Source organism: Astatotilapia calliptera, chromosome 20 (assembly GCF_964374335.1).
Source record: "Astatotilapia calliptera chromosome 20, fAstCal68.1, whole genome shotgun sequence".
NCBI classification, from domain to species: Eukaryota; Metazoa; Chordata; class Actinopteri; order Cichliformes; family Cichlidae; genus Astatotilapia; species Astatotilapia calliptera.
The window spans coordinates 22640882-22664506 of NC_137441.1; the positions used below are offsets into that span (position 1 = coordinate 22640882).

Here is a 23625-nt window from a genome sequence, read left to right on the forward strand (position 1 = left end):
AAGGATGAAGAGCACAAATGTGATAATTACATGTGGCTTTCTGTCCATGTAAACAACATGATATATGTGATTTTTAACCATTTATCACAGTTAATTGCTGTATCATCACAAACAGACTGCATGTAATAGCCAGCTTGTTCCCATTCAATTGCAGACTGATAACAGACCAGTAGCAGACAGACTCCGACTTATGGCAAGATTTATGGCATGTTTTAGGTTTTATAATTTACAGTTGAATAAAGGTTATAAATAGCAATACTGCAAAACTTGCAATAATGTTAAACATTGCAATAATATCAAATCATGAGGGACGTGTGGTGGTAATCTGTCACAATCACAATACTGGATCACCCCAGTCTGGGCCACAACATCCTAAAGGTAAAACTAAACAACCAAAACAAAGCAAGTGTTTCATGCAGCGGAGCATATCAGTCATTGCAGCCCCTGCACATGATCTCTTTCCCCCCAAATGGAAGCCAGGACAGCACTCTTGATTGGAACATCTGGGAGCACAACAACACTGACCACTTTTAGACTGTTTTAACTGTGTTTGTTTGCTTTTGGGAACTGAACGTAAACAGGTTATTGCCCCAGACAGTCTTTAACACATTAAATGTGCAGATACTCTGATTGATTGCTCTGATTGTCTCTGACATTAACAAACACATACTCACCCTGCAGAGATCTTGCTGTAGTGCATGTAGGCTGCGATAATGACGCCAGTTTTACCTTTGTTACCCTGTAAGAGGGAGAGGACAAAGAAATGATGACGATGTGCTGATCTCACCCTCAAGTGTTATGGACAGCTCATTTTCACGCTTTATAAGACCAGATGGTTTTAACAGATTTTTCATAGAAAAAAAAAAGGAGCAAAGCAGAAGAGCAGGACACATGGGAGTGTCACGGCGAGATGTGAAAAAGGCTGCTTGACTTCAAATTAAAAAGCTCCCTGTGGTGTTTTTTTCACACTGGTTGCTCTTTACTTCCTGACACATTCCAAAGACATTCCAGCTCCGAATTCCTGAAGTGACCCTTCCAGATCCCAGTAGGGAGGCTGCACCTCCACACGCTGAGCACAAATTAAAGCTTGTTTTGCACAGCAGATCTCTCAGCGGAGGACGTTTCATTGACAACAACTTGTTTATTCACGTCCCTGGCGTGATCTGCAGCTGGCAAAGGATTGCTTGTAGCTGGAATGTTCTGGAAAGTTGGCAGACCACAGAAGTAGTCTGGTTTTAGGATTTCAATTCTCCTGACCAAAACCAATAAATAAAACATCTAGACGAGGTCTGGGAGCTCAGACACCACCAGCATTAGCTGGTGACTGTTCAGTAATGGTCCAAGCGTTCAAATCACCACCTCTCTTCTGATTGGACGATGGAAAAGAGTCTCTAAACGATGTGCAAAGGCGTGGAAGTTAAATGTCAGGATGACAGAGTTTGATCTTAATTGCATGGTTAATTTTTTTTACCATGGGTGGAAGGAGCTTATTGAATTATATGGTGCACTCTGCAATTTTGGTTCTAGTCAAGTTGTGTGAACAGCAGTATCTAATAAAGTGTTCTTTACGGAGCAATTATGTCTGCAAGCAAGAGAAATACTAGACTGTAACGTCACATGCCCAAAGGTCAGCTAGCCATTTGTTTCTATAATATTGCTGCTCACAGTTTCACAGGCTTGTTTCAGGCATCTGGTAGTGTTGGGATCCGATACTGATAAGTATAATTTGGATATGCTTCACTTCACTATTTCATCTTTATACTACTTCACACTTCTAGAATGGTACGCTACAGTAGAAAACGTTTTCCTTTTATTCATTAAATTAATTTGCTGAATCCTAATACTAGCTGCTGGTTGAGATTTTAGAATTCACAAATACTGCTGATTTATAAATGTGGTGCACATGGATGGTAAGACCCAAGGTTTCTCCTGGAACATAACCCAAAGCATCACACTGCCTCCACCAGCTTGCTTTCTTCCCATAATGCATCCTGGTGCCTTGTGATCACCAGGTAAGTGACACACCTGAGCATCCACGCTGATGTCAAAGAAATGTGATTCATCAGACCAGCCCACCTACTTCCATTGCTCCAATGGAAGAAGGTGGGCTGGTCTGATGAATGGGCTGGACTTCTACTCCACATGCTGTAATGATACATAAGTTCTGATGGCCAAGTGGCGGAGGGCTTTCGCTTTGGTGGCCTCAGAATCTCATCTCTGATTTTTGCAGATGATGTGGTTCTGTTGGCTTCATTGGGTGAGGGCCTCCAGCTCGCACTGGAACGGTTCGCAGCCGAGTGTGAAGCAGCGGGAATGAGGATCAGCACCTCCAAATCTGAGGCCATGGTTCTCAGCCGGAAAAGGGTGGAGTGCCCACTCCGGGTCGGGGATGAGTTCCTGCCCCAAGTGGAGGAGTTCAAGTATCTCGGGGTCTTGTTCGCGAGTGATGGGAGAAGGGAGCCGGGGATCGACAGACGGATTGGGGCTGCAGCTGCAGTAATGCGGACGCTGCACCGGTCCGTCGTGGTGAAGAGGGAGCTGAGTGTAAAAGCGAAGCTCTCAATTTACCGGTCGATCTACGTCCCTACCCTCACCTATGGCCACGAGCTGTGGGTAGTGACCGAAAGAATGAGATCGCGGATACAAGCGGCAGAAATGAGCTTCCTCCGAAGGGTGGCTGGCCTCTCCCTTAGAGATAGGGTGAGAAGTTCGGCCATCCGGGAGGGGCTCAGAGTAGAGCAGCTGCTGCTCCACATCGAACATTGCATGTGCCTGTTTTAAAGCCTGGGAAATGGTGTGATGTCCGTCTGAGAAACCTCAGAGGGCCCCTAAAGTCTGACCTTGCAGTGTAAGACCACCACGTGCTGGGGGTCAGAGTTCAACCAGTTCTCCATGGCCTTGCATATGGCACAGATCTTATCCAGCGGTGGGGCGTGGAGGTCGGGCCAGCCAAAGTCGTGGACCTGATGGTGGGTGGAGACGGGAGAAGCAGATTAAATGAACGTTTCTGAAGTGAATTCTTAACATGAAGAATTACAGGAAGTCCTACCTTTGGGTTCAGTCGGGTGATATCGTGGCGCCTTTCAGAAAGATTCAGGAGCTGAAAACAGAAAGGTTTGTTTTTTTTATATCATCACTACACTGCATCACAGTAACAAGCTGTCATCACTATTATTTTATTATGGGCGTGACAGAAAAAAAACAAACAGACTGCTTATTTGTGGGTTTCTATTTTGTCGCTTCCTGTGGCTATATGCCAAAGTGTATTGTGCAACAATGCTTCAAATGCTTCAAATGTATTTAGCTGAATGCTCCCAGGAGTAAACAATGTCTTGCAAAGGCTTCTGTACTTACGGTATAACTCAGCTGATGAGTGTATTGCATTTCTCTTCACTCACCAGAAACTTTTCCTGGTGTTTGGACTTGAGCATGGCAGCCACCTCCTTCAGGTTCAGCCGGTATCTCTGCTCTTCCAGCTTCGGAGGGAAGAAGACGGAGATGATCCTCTCGGTGATGTAGGTGAGGTCAAAGTCGTAGTTTCGTTCCATCACTCGCTCCATCACACGGTCCACGCTGAAACTCCTGGAGGAACCGAAAAGAGACAGCAGGGGTCAGTGGGTTGTTTGTGGTAGCTTAGCACAGACCCTGAGACGCACTCTGAAGAAGCTCCTAACTGGATGAATGGAGAGAAACCATCACGTAAGAGAGAAACTGGGTAGTGCTTCACAAGCAGGTCACGCAATAAAAACATTTGTCTAAGGAACAGGTATAAGATGGTGCAAGTTTCAGAGCAAGCAGAGCGTTGTGCCAGTGTAGAGACATTATTTACATTTGTATTTAATGATTTCTGTAGAAACTTCCCCAACGTGGAAAATGAATGAAATGGTGTTACCTTGGCAGGGTGTTTCTCTGTTTGGTGTAGGTTAAAGATTTGGTGGATCCCTGTAGAAAAAACAAATATGCAATAAGACACAGTCAAAGCTCATCTATACCTCATTACCACTTTAACAATGATGTACTTTGGGCCCTTTTTGATAATGATAACAAATGAGCAAGTTACTTATCTGTCCACATTGGATATGGACTACCCTCAAGTCCCTGAAGTTTGCCTTTCAGGCCTCCTTTGAAAGCTTGTTCATCTCTTCTCTCACAGTAAACTGGACACTCTCTAGTCAATCTTGTACACAGTAAGTTAAGTAAATTATAATAAATTAAGATGTCAAATCATGTCATCGCATTGACCTGTGCATTGTTTTAATGTTCCACTGGAGATATAATTTACACTGAGATAAAACGGCAGAGAGCAAAGGTATGGCATTAAAGTTGTGGAACCACGATCCTCCTTCAAGATTTCAGCCTAAAGGCAGGGCGATCGTGGCTCAAGAGTTGGGAGTTCGCCTTGTAATCTGAAGGTTGCCGGTTCGAGCCCCGGCTTGGACAGTCTCGGTCGTTGTGTCCTTGGGCAAGACACTTCACCCGTTGCCTACTGGTGGTGGTCAGAGGGCCCGGTGGCGCCAGTGTCTGGCAGCCTCGCCTCTGTCAGTGCGCCCCAGGGTGGCTGTGGCTACAATGTAGCTGCCATCACCAGTGTGTGAATGTGTGTGTGAATGGGTGGATGACTGGATATGTAAAGTGCTTTGGGGTCCTTAGGCACTAGTAAAGCGCTATATAAATACAGGCCATTTAAAGCGAACAGCTCCAGAACATAGACTGTACATGAAAGACGGTCACAACCACAGTGATTTCAGCCATTGGTTAGTGAGAGGTTTTGTTGCTGTGAACCTTTTGTTCTATTGTTGACCAATAATGTTACAAAATAAACATAACATAATAAACATAATGTTTTATACATTACATATAATATGTTGCCACGGGTTTCTCTAGAACCAGACTTCTTCTTGAGACCAAAGCCCCTTGATCGCTCTTTAGGTTTAAGGCACTTACCATGTTTTATTTACAGTCTATGGGATGAATTTAAAAAAATCTAATCTGCAGATTATTATTAACCCTTTCTTGTTCTGAGGCACTTTGATCCTTTGTTTGCACATTTACAAAGCTAAAATATGTCACGATGAAGAAGTAGGTTAAATCTGCCCAACACACTAGTTCTTTAAGGGATAAATCACTTTGAGCTCAATTACATACTTCATGGCCTTTAGTAAAGTATCTGCCATCGCTCTCTCTTCGATTTGTTTAGTATGTGATAAATCAAAATGAGTGAAGCCACAAACTTTTTATTCCTTGACAGGTTTGGACATTGCCCAGACAGACAGCTTGATACTGGCGGCGTGTAGGAAAAAGGGGGAAGATACAGAGCGAAAAAGCATGAGGGTTATGAGGAGGACGAGGAGAGAGCATGGAGGTCAAAGTATGCTCACCAGGTGTTGGATGTGTCGAGAAGGAGCCGTCCCTCTACGCTGCTGGATGTGAGGAAGGAGCGGTGATAGGATGAAGGTGAAGTGAACGAAAGCGAGAAGAAGAGGGGCAAAGGGAGGAGGTTGAAAGGAGGTGAGAGTGGGGAGAAAGGGGAGAGAAGAGGAGGCAATACAGAGGAAGGAAAGGAGAGTTAATTAAACAAACAGACTCCCTAATAGGTAAACATTACTACTTCCTACATCAACTCTTTTTTTTTTTTCCTCTTGTGGACTGAAATCCCACAGAGCTCGAGGAATGAGCACTAACTGGGCTGAGGGCTCGGCTTCCCAAAAGGAATTCAGCAAGAGGAAACCATACAGTGGTTTTGGGGAGCCATGCCTCCTAACTATGGACAGACAGGGTGGGAAAAGTTTCTTTTGAGGAAAAGAAATGAGGAAATGGAGGGGACTTACCAGATCATTGGAGGGAGCTGGGGTGCATGCAAAGGTCACCTAGAACACACAAATGCAGACACATCTGAATACATGAATGACACACATGCCCACACACACACACACACACACGCACACACACACAAAGAGGATAAAAAAGCAACAAAACCAAACATCCTTTTCGCTTGAGGACAGAGTGATGAGGTCGGACGTGGGAAGCAATTGCTTCCTAAAACAAGATGATAGGGAGGAAAATCCACAAATAAAACTGAGAAGCCGTTAAGTAGAAGCTGGAAGGTTTACGATGATACAGTCCACTCATACACAGCATCTGTATTTAATATGAAGATTAAGCTGCGACATGATTAGTCCCATGACTGCAAGGCTATGTTCATCAAGCTCTACACTTACATTTCCATTTTGGTTTTTGCAAATTACAAACAAAGACATAATGAAGGTTTGTGAAAAGTATTAAAATTGTACTCGAGAAGATGTAACGTGCATCACACTCAAGATCCACACAATTAAAATCCTATTTAACATTCTCACAGTCAGTTATATACTGATCAAACACAACATTATGGCCGCTGACGGACGACATGACTAACACTGATTATCTCTTCATCATGGCACCTGTTAGTGGGTGGGATATAACAGGGAGCAAGTAAGCACTTTGTCCTCAATGTTGATGTCTTAGAAGCAGGAAAAACAGACAAATGTAAGGATCTGAGCAGTGGTCACTGACTGCAGTGTTTAGTGTCTATCACAAGTGGTCCAACGAAGGAACATTGGTAAACCAATAACAGGGTGATGGGTGGCCAAGGCTCACTGATGCATATGGGGAGTGAAGGTTGGTGCACGTGGTCCAATTTGAGCTACTGTAGCTCAAATTGCTGAAAGAAATAACAAATAAAATGCTGGTTCTGATAAAAAGGCATCAGATTATACAGTGTATCACAGTTTGTTGCGTATGTGGCTGCATAGCTGTAGACCAGTCCATGCTACAACCTGTCCACCACTAAAGGACCATCAATGGGCATGTGGGCATTCGAACTAATGCAAAGGAAGAAGGTTGCCTGTGTGATGATCTGGTCTGCCACAAAGCAGAAATAGCTTGAGGAGCACACCAATGAGTCTGAGGTGTTGAGTCCATGCCTCGATTGGTTTAGGGCTGTTTTGGCAGCATAAAGGGGACAAACACAACATTAGGCCATGTTATGTTTGATTGGTATATGGTGTCTTCTTGCCAAGATCTCACTCAACAAGGCCTTTAGAAAAAGAAAAAAAAAACAAAAGGAAAAAGGTTGTACATGGTTTTGGGATCGTTTTGCTGACTCACAGACTGGGCAGCAGATATATATCCAAAGGTTTGGCACAACTTCACCTACTTCCAAGGGACACGGAGAAAGATAAAGAGCTGGTGGAAAGAAGAGTTTGTGTTAAAAATAAAACAGTAGACTCCAGAAAAAAATCAAATAAACCAATCACCCATTAACGCATAAATAGGCTGAACAATCAGCATTCAAGGGGATGATGCTTGCTGGCTGGTTAAACCAAAGGGTCTGGACTGACTCATTACAGATTTAAAGATGTTTAAAGAATCCTCACGAAACGGCAACTTATGAAAAAAGGTAAAACATTAGGGTTCGGGTTGTTAGAGCTTCACATGATTGCCCAACAACAACTGTGATATAACCTACATAGCCTACAAGGTAATTTTGAATTTGGGTCTTGCATAAATTACCAATACACTTAAAATCATCTAAAGACCCTATAAGTGGCAAGATTATTTATGTAAAAAGCTTTATTAATAAAATATATATATATTGTGTCCTCTCAAAGGCTACGTTCACACTGCAGGTCTTAATGCTCAATTCCGATTTTTTGATCAAATCTGATTTTTTTGTCTGCTCGTTCACACTACAAATAAAATGCGACAGCAAACACGCTCTAGTGTGAACACTCAAAGCGGCCCGCATGCGCAAAAGAAGTTTAGACCCAGAGCAAACAATATTGTTTGACTGATGGCCCTTAATATAAAGACTTCGGACTTTACGTTTCCCAGTTTTTGCTTTAAGTTATTTTGTTATTTACATAATAATGTAAATTACCTAATAATTATCCTTATTGCTGTTTTAGAGGAGCGGTGCTTCAAAGGATAGTTGCAGATTCCTGTCAGAATCTGCAGATTATACAGTATAAATAAAATGGGAAGATAACGTTTCTCCAACATTATCTTCCCAACAGTTTCAAACAGCAGTCGCTTTCTAAAACATCGGATATGTATCGGATTCAGTACCACATACGAAAGTGACCCAGATCGGATTTGAAAATATCGGATTTGTGCCGTTCACACTGTCATACCATGATCGGATATGGGTCGCATAGGGTCAAAAAAAATCGGATTTGATGCGCTTTCGCCTGCAGTGTGAACGTAGCCATAAAAGGAAATAAACAATACAGAAGTTCTATTTAAAGGAATGATTGCAAGACATTTTAATGAAAAACACTGTAGCTCATCTTTATTCTTTATAGGTATTAAAGCTGTTAAGCCCAGTCAAAGAGATATCAGTTTTATCAGGAACAAGAGAGAGCTATTGTGGATATTCCATTTAAAGAGTTTATTTCCAACAGGTATGAATGAGGATCTATTTATTAATAAGTTTACTCATTTTTGTTTTTATGTCTCTAAACATGTTTTTGACATTGATTTTATATATTTATAGTTTGTTAATTGTGAGGTGAGTTGGACTGGATGGACTGGTTCTTATATAGCACTTTTCTACTCTTCTGAGCACTCAAAGCGCTTTACACAACTTGTGCATTCACCCATTCACACAAGCACTTTTTCTTTGTGCTTTCTAACTAGCATTCACACTCCGATGGATGCATCGGAGAGCAATTTGTATCTTGCCCAAGGATATTTGGCATACAGACTAGGTGAAGCCAGGAATCGAACCACCAACCTTCCGATCAGTAGATGACCTGCTAAGGTGATCAAATTCTTGCTTTTCACTAGTAACATTTTTTACGACTGGATGTTAACTAGTGAGCAAGCAGCTTAGTACATTATTTAATGGCTATAACTAAAAAAACAAACAAACAAACAGAAAAGCTAGACTGAAAAACTAAAGCATGCTAAAGAGGTACGAGCGAGAGCCTGCTGACAGACTACATCACATTTTGGTATAGGGATAAATCTACCAACAGAGCCTTCCTGCTATTATAAGAACATCTCCCTCCAAGGTCCCTGTGTGAGTCCACTTTATTATCAAGGATCATCCAGCACATAATCTCTTCTCCTTATTACCACCAGGCAGGCTGGAACAGCAACGGTTGTTATTGCCGAGCCATCATGCTCCTCAGCCGACGTTGTGGTCAATTACTTATGAGAAATAAAACTGAAACTCAGCTGTGCCTCAGAAAGGTTTCATTATGATGAGAAGGTGTCTCTGACCATCGTGATGAGGCAAAACTGTTTTGCAATCTTAGAGAAGAAATAATGTCAACAGGACTTTGGATCCTTAATCAACAACAAACCAACTCGGTATTCTTGTGAAAGAACATGTAACTGCCCAAAAGTCCCACATTTTAATCAGGTGTTTAAATGTATTAACCACGACTGGGAGAACTGCCCGTCCTATTTTAAGATCACTGATATCACGCAGGATGCAAAGACAAAACCAATGCACATGATAAACACAGCACAAGATCGAGATGTCCTTGAGTTCCGAGTAATTACAAGAACAACTCGTTTTTGAGAGTGTGTTTACAAAATGTGAAGCATGTGCAAACGCGAAGCCAGATATCCTGGCTACACAGCTGGAGGAGCACTGAGACAGAAACGCACACACACTTGGAATGACACATCCGATTCCCATGTCTGTTATGGGCCTACAGGTCAATGAACTGTGACCAAAGGAAGCAGGGGCTGAACAGCAGCCCTAATGAAGGGGGCTGAGGGCCACAGTCAAGCTTACGTAACGTACGACAACACGTGTGCACGCACACACATACGCAAAAGGCAATGTTCCACCGAAAGAGCCCTTTTTGGACTGTTTATTTGGACACAGGAAAAGGGCAAGGGCTTGTGTATATCTCATTGTGCACAAAGGGGAAGTTACACAGGCCCTGAACCCAGGGGGCGTGTCACCACAGTGACTATGTGCTGTGGAGTTTGTGTTAGGCGTTCTTTCTTTAGAATAAAGTGCAGTCTCTTAGTGTTGCCTGTGTGTGACACAGACATCAGCAGGAAGGCAGAGGAGCAGACAATGAGCTAAATTGAGGGACAACGTTGTTTGATAAGTTGCAGGAAACTGGTTCAGGTTTAACATCGGCTATCAAATGACTAACTGGACAATGTTCCTGTATGACTCACTCTAAGAATTAATGTTTCTTTTCCATGTCCACAGGGGACTGAATCTCAGATCTTTTCCTGTGTACTTTTTTAAAGCTGAGTCTGAACCCACTGCATCAAAAGGCAGAGTTTGGGCTGGGCCAGGATCTAATTTCTCTTAATTCCCTCTGGCTGGTGAAGGTCAGTTTCATTTTAAAAGAGTCTTTTTTCCCGTTTTTTTCTCCCCCAACTAGAGCAAGTGAAGCAGCACATTTTCTACTGTGTGGTCCATTCTGCTATTCTTAAATAACACAAAACAGTCTTCTTACAGCCCCAGTCAAATATATCTTTGGCTCTCACATGGAAGAGAAATGATTCTTTTCACATGTTATCAAATTCTCTTTTCGGGACATATTCTAAAGCGTTTAAGATAGACACTGCCTGCATTAATTTCTACATCCCTTCCTTTGGGTGTGGGTTTGAACTCAGAGTCAACGTTCAGGGCTCAAAATTTAGGCTACTATGAAAAAAAAAAAACAAGCGCCATATCTGAAAATCTTAAAAATCTAGTTCATACGTCGGCCATTTTTTTTAGATACAGGGCTGAACAAGAAGATCTGAGATCTGTCCTCTCACACAACTCTTCCATAAATTTCTTCCTGTTGATGGATATGGATGTTAGTATTTGTTTTTAGATGAATGGATGTAAACAGTAAAAATAATCTGTTAATATATTCTATCCATTCCTCCTCTTTTGCTTCTCGTGGGGGAGCTGGAGCCTATCTCAGCAGCCAGGTACACCTTGGACAGTATATTACAGGGCTAACACAACCATTCACACCTATGGGCAATTTCGAATCACCAGTTAACCTAACCCCACTAACTGCATGTCTTTGGACTGTGGGAGGAAGCCAGAGCACCTGAGAGAACCCCTACAGACACGGAGAGAAGATCCAAACTCCACACAGACAGATTCTGGTTGAATGGTGATTCAAACCCAGGACCTGTGAGGCAACAGTGCCAATCACTGCACCACCGTGCCCTATTACAAATTACTTTATTTTTTTGAATAAGTGCAGGGCTTGCAAAATCGCTAGCCCGACGTCCCAGGGCTAGTGATATTTCCAGTCGGGCTACCAAAATCTATCTCAGCCCTGGCCGTCGGGCTATCATAGGAAGTAAAAATATATGACAATGCCTTTGCTTTCTTTCAAATGTAGCTGAGTAATTAGCTGAGTCCTCATCAAAGAACAGTGCTCTTTAATGAATGCAGCACATAACTTTACATCGTAGAGGTAACAGGGAGACATATCGAGTTATCAGATAGCCGTCTTAACTATATTCTAACTCTACAATTTCCCGACTGCACTTTCCTCTTATTTCACGACACCACCCTCTAGTGGTGCAATATGGTATAGTCAGACAGGACACAACATCACTCACTAGCTTACTCTTCAAACGTGGCACGTGAAATCTCCCGCAGCAAGCTTAAACGTGCTAGAGGTTGACTGCGCAGAGAATTTAAAAAAAAAATCTCTGGCATGTGTAAAGACAGATGGATTTACGCAGGTATTTTAGTTCTGCTGAGCCAAAAAAGACAGGTCAGGATGAAGAAGGGACAGGCAAAGAAAGGCCTACCACAAAGCGGAAAAGTTATGATAAATCAGATTACGAGGCAAAAAGAAAGCACAGTTTTTTGGATTCATGGACAAAAGAATTTCTGTGGCTGGAATATGACAAGGTAAATAACATGATGTTCTGCCGGGTGTGTCGTGAGTTTCCCTCTATTGCTGAGTCGACAAGCGCCTTTGTTACTGGGACCAGTAATTTTAGGAAAGACCCCATCAGAACTCATGAGAAATCTCTGCATCACAAGAAATGCATTGGTGCTCAGTCTGCAGCATCTGTCCCAGAACAAACACCAATTGCAAAAACCATACTAAAAATAAACCAAGCACAACAAGAAGTCCTGAAAAAGCTGTTTAGAACTGCGTACTATGTGGCAAAGAGTGAACTACCACTGGCAAAATTTAGCAGTCTTTGCAAACTTCAGAAAGCAAATGGCCTAGATCTTGGTTCCACTTACCTCAATGACCATGCTTGCAGAGAGTTTATTGGAGCAATAGCACAAACTTCAAGAGACCAGATTGAAAAGGAAATTCAAGAAAGCAGGTTCTTATCCATTCTTGCAGATGGCAGTACAGACACTGGTATAATAGAACAGGAGTTGGTTCACGTCAGGTATGTGAGGGATAATGGTGACATAGCCACATACATGATCAAATGTCAGCCAGTCAAGAGTGCAAATGCTGCAGGTATTTTAGAGGCTATTGATGAAGCAGTGAACACCATGGGTATCAGAGAGGACACATGGAAAAAGAAAGTAGTGTGTGCAAATTTTGATGGTGCTGCAGTGATGATGGGTGAGAAAACAGGAGTAGCTGGGAGACTGAAACAGAGGATACCCCACATCATAACAATCCACTGTGTGGCACACAAACTAGAGCTAGCCGTGCTGGATAGCGTGAAAGGCTGTGAGTACCTGGTGAAATTTGAAGATACACTGAAAACCATCTTTAAGATGTACTACTATTCCCCAAAGAAGCGAAGAGAGCTGACAGAAATAAGTGAACTGCTAAATGAGAGGCTGGAACATTTCAGTGGGCTGAAGAGCACACGGTGGCTTCCAAGCCGGCTGAGATGTCTAAAGGCTGTGGAAAAAAATTACACTCCCACTGTTGTTCATATGGAGAACATGGCAGAAGGAAGTGATGTCAAAGCCGAGGATGCAGCCAGGGCTAAGGGGGTGGTGCAGGAGATGAAGACTGAGAAATTTGTTCGCTTCCTGCATTTCATGTTGGACTACAGTACCATCTTATCCAAGTGCTCTACTGATTTTCAGCATGATAACCTAAACATCACACGAACAAATCAGTTAGTTGAGAGCACAACATCACGCTTACTCAGCCTAAAAACAAAACCAGGAGAATATCAGAAAACCTTGGACACAAAGTTCACAGCGAACCAGGATGGTAGCATTTGCTACTGTGGAACTCAGCTAACAAAAAGTCAGCGACCTGCTAGAAGAGGTGAGGGAACAGACAAAGACACCTTTGGTGCAGAGATCCAGAAGATTATTGACAACACAGTCAAGTACATGGACAACAGATTTAAAAATCTCCATGAAAAGCCTCTCTCTTGTTTCAAGGTTTTTGACCCTTCCACTCTTCCCTACCCCAGAGAAGAACTAGCAAATTATGGGGATGAAGAGGTGGATTATCTTGTCACACATTTTGCCTGTTTGCTAGATGCAGAAGAGAAAGAGAAAATTCCACAAGAATGGATGGATCTAAAAGTGTGGCTTGCAGAACGCCGGGGTCGCAAAGTAGATTGCTTGTACAGAGATCTCCTCTCTGAGAATCCAGAACATCTCTCTCATATCTTGTTGCTGCTGAAATTAATGCTGACACTTAGTCCATCGACAGCCATCTGTGAGAGAGGATTTTCTTGCATGAACCGAGTGAAGACAACACATCGTACCTCTCTACACCCTGAAACACTGAATGACTGCATGCAACTCTCCATTAATGGGGAAACAGTTGAATCTTTTTGCCCTGACAAGTCGATTCGTTTCTGGATGTTTTCTGGAAAAGGTTCAAGACACCTGGATCATAAAACCCCGACAAGAACAAAGAGCAGTGAAATGGAGGGCAATGCACAGGAAGAGAAAGCTGATGAAGGAGATGCTATGCCCTCAACGTCGAGTGGCATTTTCTCATCCGAGACTTCAGTGGAAATTTCAGATTCAGGATCTGACACAGACTAATTCATGTTCTACACAGTTCTAACAAGTTCACAGAAAATTCTGTTTAATTAGAACCAGATATTTGAGTTGATTGTAATGTTTACACAGTTGTTGTAATTTGTGTTTTAACAATTTTTTGATTGATGTTTTGTTTCCTTTACAATATTATACAATAAAAATAATCTTTTTTTATTCGGGCTACTCAAATTTATTTCGGGCTACCAAAAACTAAAGAGTGCCTGCCCGAAGGGCTACCAGGGATTTTAAAATTTTGCGAGCCCTGAAGTGACTCACATTCTTTATGTGATGAGTCATCTTAAGCATGAGGCCTGACCAAACTGTACTGTCCACACATTTGCTCAGTTTTTTGTACATTTCAGACACTGTCCATAATTCAGTCTCATACTGCAGAAGTTGACAGTCGGTAGGAGGGAACAAGATGGCATTACTGTTACCATAGCAAGTGTCCGTAAGCTGTTTAGGTCTGACGCTGGAAATTTGGGGGAATTCTGCAAAAATTATGATCTATAACATGAAAGACCATGAAAGGATCTTTAATATGGTCAAGCCAGTATTATACAGTACAAATGTTGTGCATCTATTCACGTTATGTAATAAAATGCAGTACAGTAGTTCCATCTCTTCTCATTAGATCATCATTCAAATATCAAATTATACTTTAATCGCTTGAACGTGACGTCCAACGAGTGATGCCACAGGTTTAAAGAAAGATATAAAATTGGTGCTGTTACTGGAACAAAAAAATGAATAAAAATAAAATAAATTTAGTAGTTCAACAAGAAAATCAAAGCCTTATGGGATCATCCAATGCTTCCAGTTTGCAGTCCTGGAAGTGATCCACACTGTTTCAGATTTCCATTTGTTATGACTACAGTTGCTCGATTTTCAACCCGCACCCTTTAGTGCTTTTGTTTCTCAAAGCAGGCTGTACCTCGTTTTGGCGCTTGCGCACTGGTTATCGACTTTTCAAAACCATTTTCTCAGTTTTTAGCCCTCTGCATCCCTCTCTCCCACAGTGCCCAGTGAAGGGGCCTGCTGAGGGTGGCCGCTAAGCCAGAACAAACACACCACACCGCACCAGATTCCATCTCCCCAGGCCAACACTTACGCACAAACTTCCTGCTAACAGACCTCCACCCATCACTTCGTTTCTCTTTTCATCCTTCTTGCATCGCTTTTCTCCTACCTTGTTACCTTCTTATCTGCTCATTTATCTCCTCTTCCTTCTTTTCCTTTCTCAGCTTGCTCCCTTTATTTTCCACGCTTATTCACTTCCCTCTTTACGGTTTTGTTTTTCTTCTGCTTCCCTTTTCTTTTGGTCCATATCTGTTTTCCTCTCCAGCTTTTTAACTTCTTCCTTTCTCTTTCCTCTGTTTTTCTCAGTTCTACTCGATCAACTTTCTCCTAATCGCAGACTTTCTTCCCTTGGATATCCTCTCACAATCCTGGTGTTTCCTTCCTTTTCTTCTCTAATCTGTTTCTGACAAAACCATTCCTGTTTGTCTTCCTCTCACATCTCCAACTTCTGTGCCTCCCCCTACTTTTATTGGAATCTTTTTATTCCCTGCACCCTGCTTCTGAACTTCTGACTTTCTTACATCTTTACAGTCCTTGTCTTTGTGTGTTTGAAGCAAAGGAAAGTCATAACGAGTGACAAATGTTATTAAAATGACAAAAATCAATATGCCTACTCTGTCTTACTAATATACTTGCTCTCTGTACTCCATCATGTACACACACTCAGTGAAACGCTGCCTGTCGTTTTGCCTCTGCTGCCTCTTTTCAAATGTGTCCTGCTGACAATGTCCAGAAACCTCTGACCTCCATAACCCTCTCCACCATCTCCTTCTGCTAGCTCTCCATCTTCTTCTTGCCTGTAGTGGCCCTGGCTCCTAAACCTCCCAACTTGCCCTTTGATCCATCAAAACCAGAAAAAACATAGTAAATGAATAAAGCACAGGTCTCTCCTCTCAATGCATTGCTTAAGAGCTGTGGGCTGTGACAGGAGTAACTACAGAGTGAGCTATTAGCCTTGGTATGTCATTACTGTAAGAAACAGCGTCAGACACAGTCTGTGCGTGAATAGCTACGAGCTAAAGTACTTTTTTGCCGCTTGTAATATTTCCTTGCATATAAATAACCAGCAGTGCCTTTAAGAAGCACACACAAGCAACAAGGCCATACAGCAGCACTCACTGCTCATTCTGATACATCAAATGAAGCAACGTAAGTTTTACTTTAAATATTTTTCATCTGATTGACATTTAGCTGAGTACTTGGTGACTGTTTTTCTCTAACCAATCCAAACCCAGAACACCGGGGTTTTAGTATTCTCCCAGCAAATGATGCTATCAGTCTGAGGCATTGATAAGCATTGATTTCTAAGGCTAGCTGGGAACATTTGGGCTTTCTTTCCTTGGGGTATCCTCATGAGTGCTTCTGTGACTACACGTAGCCCTTCCAGCTCACAGCAGATCTGACAGGAGGAGCACTGTTGCTGCCAGCTGCAGGGGGAGTTGGAGTATGTCCCACTACAAAATAAGATGGGGAGGCAGCTCAGTTACATTAATGACCACTACAACAACACCCTTGCCATCAAGCCTAATGGCAGCAAAGAAGATCTTAAAATACCATGGTGTTCCCTCAGGTAGTGTTGAACGGGAAAACATCAAATCAATGGATTAATGCAAGTGAGATCAGTGTGCAGATGAGGAAACTGTGGACAAAGTTCCCCAAGCATATAAACCCACAGTGACACTAAACCATGACTCAAGGGAAGCAGTGGAGACCTCAAATGATCGCAGATGTTAAGGTGTGGGAGCCATACCAATTACATTCTTTGTCTGTAGGGTTTTTGCAACAGACACCCAACAATAGATGTGTCTGTTGTCCTTATGACAAACCAACAAAAACTACGTCTATGAGCAAAGCAAACTGTACCAACCAATCCGGACCCCAATCAAGCCACGTCCAGCTACATATGAACGCTGTTCACATGCACCATTTCCTTTGATGTTAAGCCTTAGGCCTAACAGGCTCCTCATTCCTTCAGCTCCCTTAGGAGAGCCAATCAGAGGACACTGATGAAAGCAGCAAAGATTCAGCTGTCGAACAAAATGCTGGCTGTGACCTTGTGTGCTTTAGTGATCACCATCATCACCTACATCAGTGAGCGAGCCTGAGAAGAATGCAGGGGGCCTTATAAAGTGATGTATTACACTCATATGATCGCAGAGGGGAAACTTTTTCAAGCTGTAAGAGAAATGCTGATGAAACATTGAAGCACTTACAGAAACGAGGAAGCAGGACGGATACAGCAGCAAGCTTGAACTGTCTGTGCTCATTTGCTCAATCTGACATTTTGTAATAATAATTTATTTAGATTTTTTTTAAACAAAGGCTCCCTTTAATGCACTTAAGGGGGTAATTACACAATCCTTCACTGATATACAAATACGGATATATAAAGTTCACCAAATTAAAGCACATCATTGCACACCAGTTGTTTTTACTATAGCTCAACAAAAAGGTCAGTTTTTCAGGGCTTATTCTGTTATTGTGCGCAAATAGAAATAATTTACGCTTTCTAAAGAAACTTATATGTTTAAAGATGCTATGTTGAAAATCCCTTGCTCTGTTAAAGGAGCGCTTAGTAGTGGTAGAATAGTTATGTTAAGCTATATAGTTTATGTTTTGCATATTTCCACAACCATATCCTTAATCACATACTGTGTATGCTACTGTTGTATATAGTGTATTATCTTACTTATTTTTTATTTGTTTGTATTTTATTTGTATTTTCCTTCTGCTATCTGTACCTGAGCTGGGGGGTAATAACTTTGTCCTCATCTGTAACTAATGTAAAACTGACACATAAGACTGGGTTTTGTTTTAAGACCGTTTTGGCAGTCAGAAACACAGATGGTCACTCTTTAGCACAAACCTGCCTGACTTATGCTATGGCACTTTTGATAGTTACCTGGCTTAGCTGTATAACTGCCCTTTAAATGCAACCCACATGTCCAATGCCTCTTAATCATCACAAGATGGTCTTCATGAGAAAACCAGAAACCCGACCTAACTCATGAGGGCTTCAAGACCATAGCTAAGCAAAAACAACACCTATAGGTGAAAGACTTACATCCAGCAGATTTAGGAGTGCAATATTGTGCTCGTCTTTATACGAGGCCATCTAACAAAGCATTTGTGTTTTCCTTCCCCCCTCCTCACTCTTTGTCTCTTGTTCCCACACTTTATTTTGACCCCAAAAGGAAAGAAAGAGGTCTCTGTCTATCACGGTTACATTTTCGGTCCAAGCAGCTGAGAGGGCGGCTGAAGATCTCATAGGTCACATGGGTCCCTGTGGTGGAGCTTTTATGACCAAGTGGGATGCAAATCCCTGTTATGGATTTTGAGGTTCTGACTACACAGACTAAAGTTAAGCAGATGGAAAACACAAACAGGAATGCTGCTTGTACAGAGGGTTGCTAGGTACATGCTCAAGGTTAAAGCGCACACACACACACGCGTGTGCACACACACGCTGTGCACACACACAGCATTCTCATCCACCCATCTTTAACTTCCACCCAACCCAAACAAGCGCGGAGAGCTTGAAGCTGGATAAAAATAAACATGGGTAAATAAACAACACAGGAAGGCCGGGGTCATGATGTGATTGGGAGAGATCAACAATGGAAAAACCTCTTGTGAGCCAACCGATGTGGGGCATCATTACAGATCTTCATTCCACGTCTATGCTCTGCGGCTGGGCGCCGTCTCTCATTCATCTTGTCGATAAGCAGGCACTTGCACAATTCCCAAAAGCACAGTGTCTCCTCCTCTTTCTATATTTGCAGTCTTCGCATTGTTTACCATATGCACAAAAATGCATTTGCATTCTTCAGATGGGCAATGTCAACCACCGTTTTAGGACCCATCTCCTCCTGCACTACACCACAATTCACAAAATAGACGCCACTGTGGTCACAGTCTTCCATCTCTTCCTTTGACTTTTGTTTTTTTTAGGTTTTTTTCAGTTATTTCTTTGAGGTCTGGGGAGGTGAACTGACTGGGTACAACAGCCAAAAGAGGCAAGACAGGAAAACCCAATTAAACACAGGCACACATATGACAGACCCTGCCGGAAAGTATTCAACTTGCTATAAAGATGGTTTGTCTCTAAGAACGATTTACTCTTTTATACCAAATGTACAAAAGTCCATTTTTCTTTCCTAATTTAGTTTTAAGTGTTGATATTATTCAGACATGTTAAAATATAATGTGGACAAATGTTTCTTTTTGCACAAACAGTAGTAGAAACATGAAAAACGCATGCAGCCATTATACAACTAACCTTTTGTCAGCCAAGTGAGTTGTCCTATAGCAGCCACCGTAGCTAGGATTATGCACTTTGATTGGGAGGGGTAAGAAAACAGAACTCACCTGATTCAATCTGCAATCTAATGACATCTAACAGTGAAAATTTTATTGTAACTTTCAAATTAACAGGTGTGCAGATACAGGCAGTCGACGCCAACAGTGTGCTCAGCCTCATCTGTGCTCAGGGCTGGACTGGGATGGCTCCTTTAACCATGAACAACTGCTAGTAGCTAAAATGTAGTTTTTAAATTGTCACATACTATAGATGTTTTTTTCCGCAAACATGAAATTGCCGATATTTTTTGTGCCAGCCCAGCCCTGCCTGTGCTAATTCATGGACCCATTTCTTTATAAGTGAAAAAATACAAGCACACACACACACACACACACACACACACACACACACACACTTTGGGATTTTTAAATAATTAGAAACATTGTGTATTAGACAGGCATATTTAAACAGATTTCAGATTTTATAATCAAAACAGATGTGAGCTGATGATGGTGGTAGAAATTAAAAAAATATATATATTTTTCATCTTCCTATTAATTGAAAATGATTGAAATGGTTGAAAAATGGCAAAGTTAAGGCTGTAAACTGTGAAGTCGAGAATTCACAGTCATGGTCTATCTTATGTACAGTTAATAATTATTCTCTATAATAGTCTTGGGTCTTGCCCTCACTATAAGAAGGCTCCTTGAATGATGTATGAAATACCAGATACAAATGAAGTGAAGTGAAATATGCAAAAGTTCTGAGAACAAACCCATCGGCCAATTAGAACAGCTTATGTCCTAGCTAAGACACACACGCACACACATGTACGCATACACACACACAGAGTGGACTGGCTTAGTCCCAACTTGGCTAAGTAAGCTGTCATGCTTATGGTTTTAACTCTCATCAACAATGCTCACTCGCTCCTTCTCTCGCTTAGTCTGTACTGGACACAGACACAGACACACACACACACACACACACACACACACACACACACACACACACACACACACACACACACACACACACACACACACACGAACTGAAAACATGCCAACTTATCTCAGCAATTACCAGAGCTGTCTGTGATAAAGTTCGTTGAGTCAGAAGAGACGGTCATGGTCCCAGTAATGTTAAAATGATGCAGTTGGATCCTGTTATCCTGAATGACTCATGCTGACTACACGAGTATTTAGTGAAATACTGGAACTGCAGGGGGGGAACCAGAGGCCCGGGCTAGACGCCACAAGAATGACTTGCTGCTGATGTCACTGAGGCCCCCCAAAAACAACCTACTGAAACAATTAAAAGGTTTCTTACAGTAAACTGCTGCGATGGATATTTCTTATTTAAGCCTCCCTGTTACAGGAGACTGCTTAAAAGCATGCTGCAGCTGGCATGCTCTAATAGCAACGAGTGACATATTCCTATAGTGACGGGAAGTCTGTAGAGTAACAGGGATGTCGGGGTCAGCTGCATGTTGGGAAAACAGGGAATCTGGTCGACTTTTTGTTTCTGACATTGCTCTAAAATTCCATCCACTCATCGCTTCTGTTAGCCTGCAACTGCTTGATGTTTTTGAGAGTGTCACGTTAGTTAATGCAAAGTTAAAAAAGGAAAGAAAGTGGCAACACAGTCTTTTGAATCCTTCAGGAAATTTGTCACAGTAGAGGAAGTGCGCAGGAGACACTTCAAAGGGTTCTTTTCCTGAAAGTACTTCTATGTTTTGAATTTCCTTATTAGAAAAAAAGAGCCCCGAGGAGCACAACAGCAACCACAACTGTCTTGATGAAAGGCTCAGAGAAACATCAGGCGGGTTATGTTGCTCTTCTCCCCCATCCCTGCGTCCTCCCCCACTTCCACTCTATCTGTACTTGATTGTACAGCCTCTTCTTGTAAAGAGAACAGCAGGCAATGCAAACGGCACACAGCTTAGCCTCATGTAAAATATATTTTGACATGTTCAGTGGATGAGAGCTGTGACAAGGACGAGAGACAATAAGCAATCCCAATATGTGGGGGGCGGGGCCAGAGAGTGTAATTACTGTGATATGCAGCCCCACTTTACCAGCATAAGCATACACCATCTGCAGGACGACTTACCCCTAAAACAATGAAATTCCATTCTGAAATGTTTTCCTTTACTCACTGAACTGCAGTCGCAGACAGTCAGTGGTGGAATAATACTTAAAACAGGGAAAGTGAATAACGCTTATCTTGTTCTGCTGAGAAATCTTGCTTCATGTGGATGAAGCAGTACAACAATACACGCATGAAACTGTGAAATGTGCAATTTAATTTATATTTAATTTGGAATATTAGGCTGGCAACATGTCCAGAGTGTACCCTGCCTCTTTTCCCATGACAGCAGGGATAAGCTCCAGCACCCCCATAACCATTAACTGGATAAGCTGAAGAAAAAGTATTTATGGATGGATAGATGAATGGATGGTTGGCAACACCAGTTAGGAAAAAATGTTATCAGATTTGACCTCTTATGACCTTATACGAAGGGTTTAAACAAAGTTAAAACTTTTAGATTGCCTTTGGTTTCAGATGTCAATTCAAAGCACTGCTTACAGTAAGAAACCATCAGCAATCTACAGGAGCTCTTTTCAGTCAGCTCTGTTTTGTCTGATACAGCACATCTGGCAGTCAGCCACACATCCATTGATCCTGCCTGACTGATCACTGGTGGGCGTGACTCGGTTTGGGAACCAAGTAGTTAGCCACCAGCCCGTAGTTTGACCAGCGGAAATGCCTCTTCTTGCCTAATTAGACCAGACGGGCCGGTCAAATTGTCACGGGCTGCATTTCACTAATTTTAATCCTTCCTACTCCCACTGTTCCTCTCTCGCCCCCCTCTCTCTTCTCTCCCCGCCATCTCCTTCCCCACCACCCCCTACAAATTCCCTTCGGACTAAATTTTCCACTTGGGATCAAAGATAAGGGAGACTATTCTCTGAGAGAGAACATGGTGAAGTAAAACTGTTTATGGCCTTCTGCTCGTCTCTGTGAGAGTCTGTTCTTTTTAATAGAGACAGAGACGAGGCAGCTGGAGGCTGCTGACCTCATGGGCAAAGAGCAGGGAGCAGAATAACTGAAATTAAAAACATGCAGAGTACAATCACTACCAGTCAATCTTTATGAGATGTAGGTTTATGATTTCTTTTTTTCCCACCGTCACAGAGCTGAATTCTACTCTGACAACATACTGAATGGTGTGGTAAACAGGATGCCTTACAGATGACAGACCTCCAGAAGTGCTTAGGCGTGTGTGTATGCAGGAATATCACACACATACAAACACAGACACACACAAACGGGAGGAGAGGAGAGCTGGGCGATTCAAAGACAATGTAATTGTTAACAAAATCAACGTGAATGGCATGCAAAGTAACTGCTCTAACACAGGTAACTACACCTGTTTACCACAAACCAGGTGACACGCATTAGCTTGTTCATTTTTATTCAGTTTGCTGTGTCACTGTCTTTACTTCAAATATCTGAATTCACATTAGGAAAGACCAATGCCAATCCTTCATCCCTCCTCAAGTCTCTGCGTTATACATAAGGTTAGATAACAGCTAATATGTACAGAGAAGCCAGTCCTCCACACCCTCCCTTATCCGACCTCTCCCTTCCTGGGCAGCAGCGATGGATATCACAGTTTAACTCCCAGTCAACAACCACACATCAAACAGTTATAGTAAGGCTGTTTAAGAACATCCCGATCTTTGTTTTTTTGTAATAAATCTTAAAAATATAAAATATCTGTGGAATAATCAACTTTTTTCCTAATAAATTGGAAAACACTGGAACATTTCTCACCATTTAAAATATGTACTGCTAAATGAGGAGCATAAGTAGCCAAACTGCTGATTTGTACAAATTGACACAAACATTGTAATTATTTTATTCTCCCAAGTCTTTATTTACATTTTTCCCAAAATAATTGTCGCTCGTGTCCAGAGCAAAGGGTTAGGGTTTAAGTTCAGGGCTAGAACTGTGGTTAAAAAAATCACATGACAAGATAAACAAGAACACTGACACAGCCTTTTATGGCTATACAAACACATAGCGCTCTAGCTAGCACCTAGCCTAGCTTAAAAACAGATTAAATCTCTGATTATGTCTAAAGGTGAAGTTAACTGTATCTCTTAATTAACCAGTGAACACATTGTACTGTATTTTGTTTGTCTAAAGTCATTAAAAAGTAAAGTTATATTTCAAGTTGTGGTTTTACATCTAAACACAATCATGCTAGCTG

At 42.0% G+C, this 23625-nt stretch overlaps 2 protein-coding genes across 5 annotated transcripts in view; one reads left to right on the forward strand and one right to left on the reverse strand.

Moving 5' to 3' along the window:
- The window catches only part of tns2a (tensin 2a), a 78888-nt gene that overhangs the window by 18048 nt on the left and 37215 nt on the right, over positions 1-23625 (reverse strand). For 3 of the 4 annotated variants that reach the window (XM_026154687.2, XM_026154686.2, XM_026154689.2), the window contains exons 4-10: positions 5829-5867; positions 5379-5420; positions 3893-3942; positions 3399-3582; positions 3050-3100; positions 2841-2963; positions 675-739 (exon numbers count right to left, since the gene is read on the reverse strand). In XM_026154687.2, coding sequence (XP_026010472.1) covers positions 675-739; positions 2841-2963; positions 3050-3100; positions 3399-3582; positions 3893-3942; positions 5379-5420; positions 5829-5867 — 554 coding nt within the window. The remainder of the gene's footprint in view (positions 1-674; positions 740-2840; positions 2964-3049; positions 3101-3398; positions 3583-3892; positions 3943-5378; positions 5421-5828; positions 5868-23625) is intronic. The other variant, XM_026154688.2, reaches the window with a different exon arrangement.
- On the forward strand, positions 10070-14140 carry LOC145422917 (zinc finger protein 862-like). Its single transcript, XM_080294906.1, has one exon. The coding sequence runs from the start codon at positions 11699-11701 to the stop codon at positions 13967-13969; it is 2271 nt and encodes a 756-aa protein (XP_080151032.1). The 5' UTR covers positions 10070-11698; the 3' UTR covers positions 13970-14140.

What these genes read in the sequence shown, in the direction of transcription:
- LOC145422917 (XM_080294906.1), top strand. Translation starts at nt 11,699, where the DNA reads ATGGATTTACGCAGGTATTTTAGTTCTGCTGAGCCAAAAAAGACAGGT.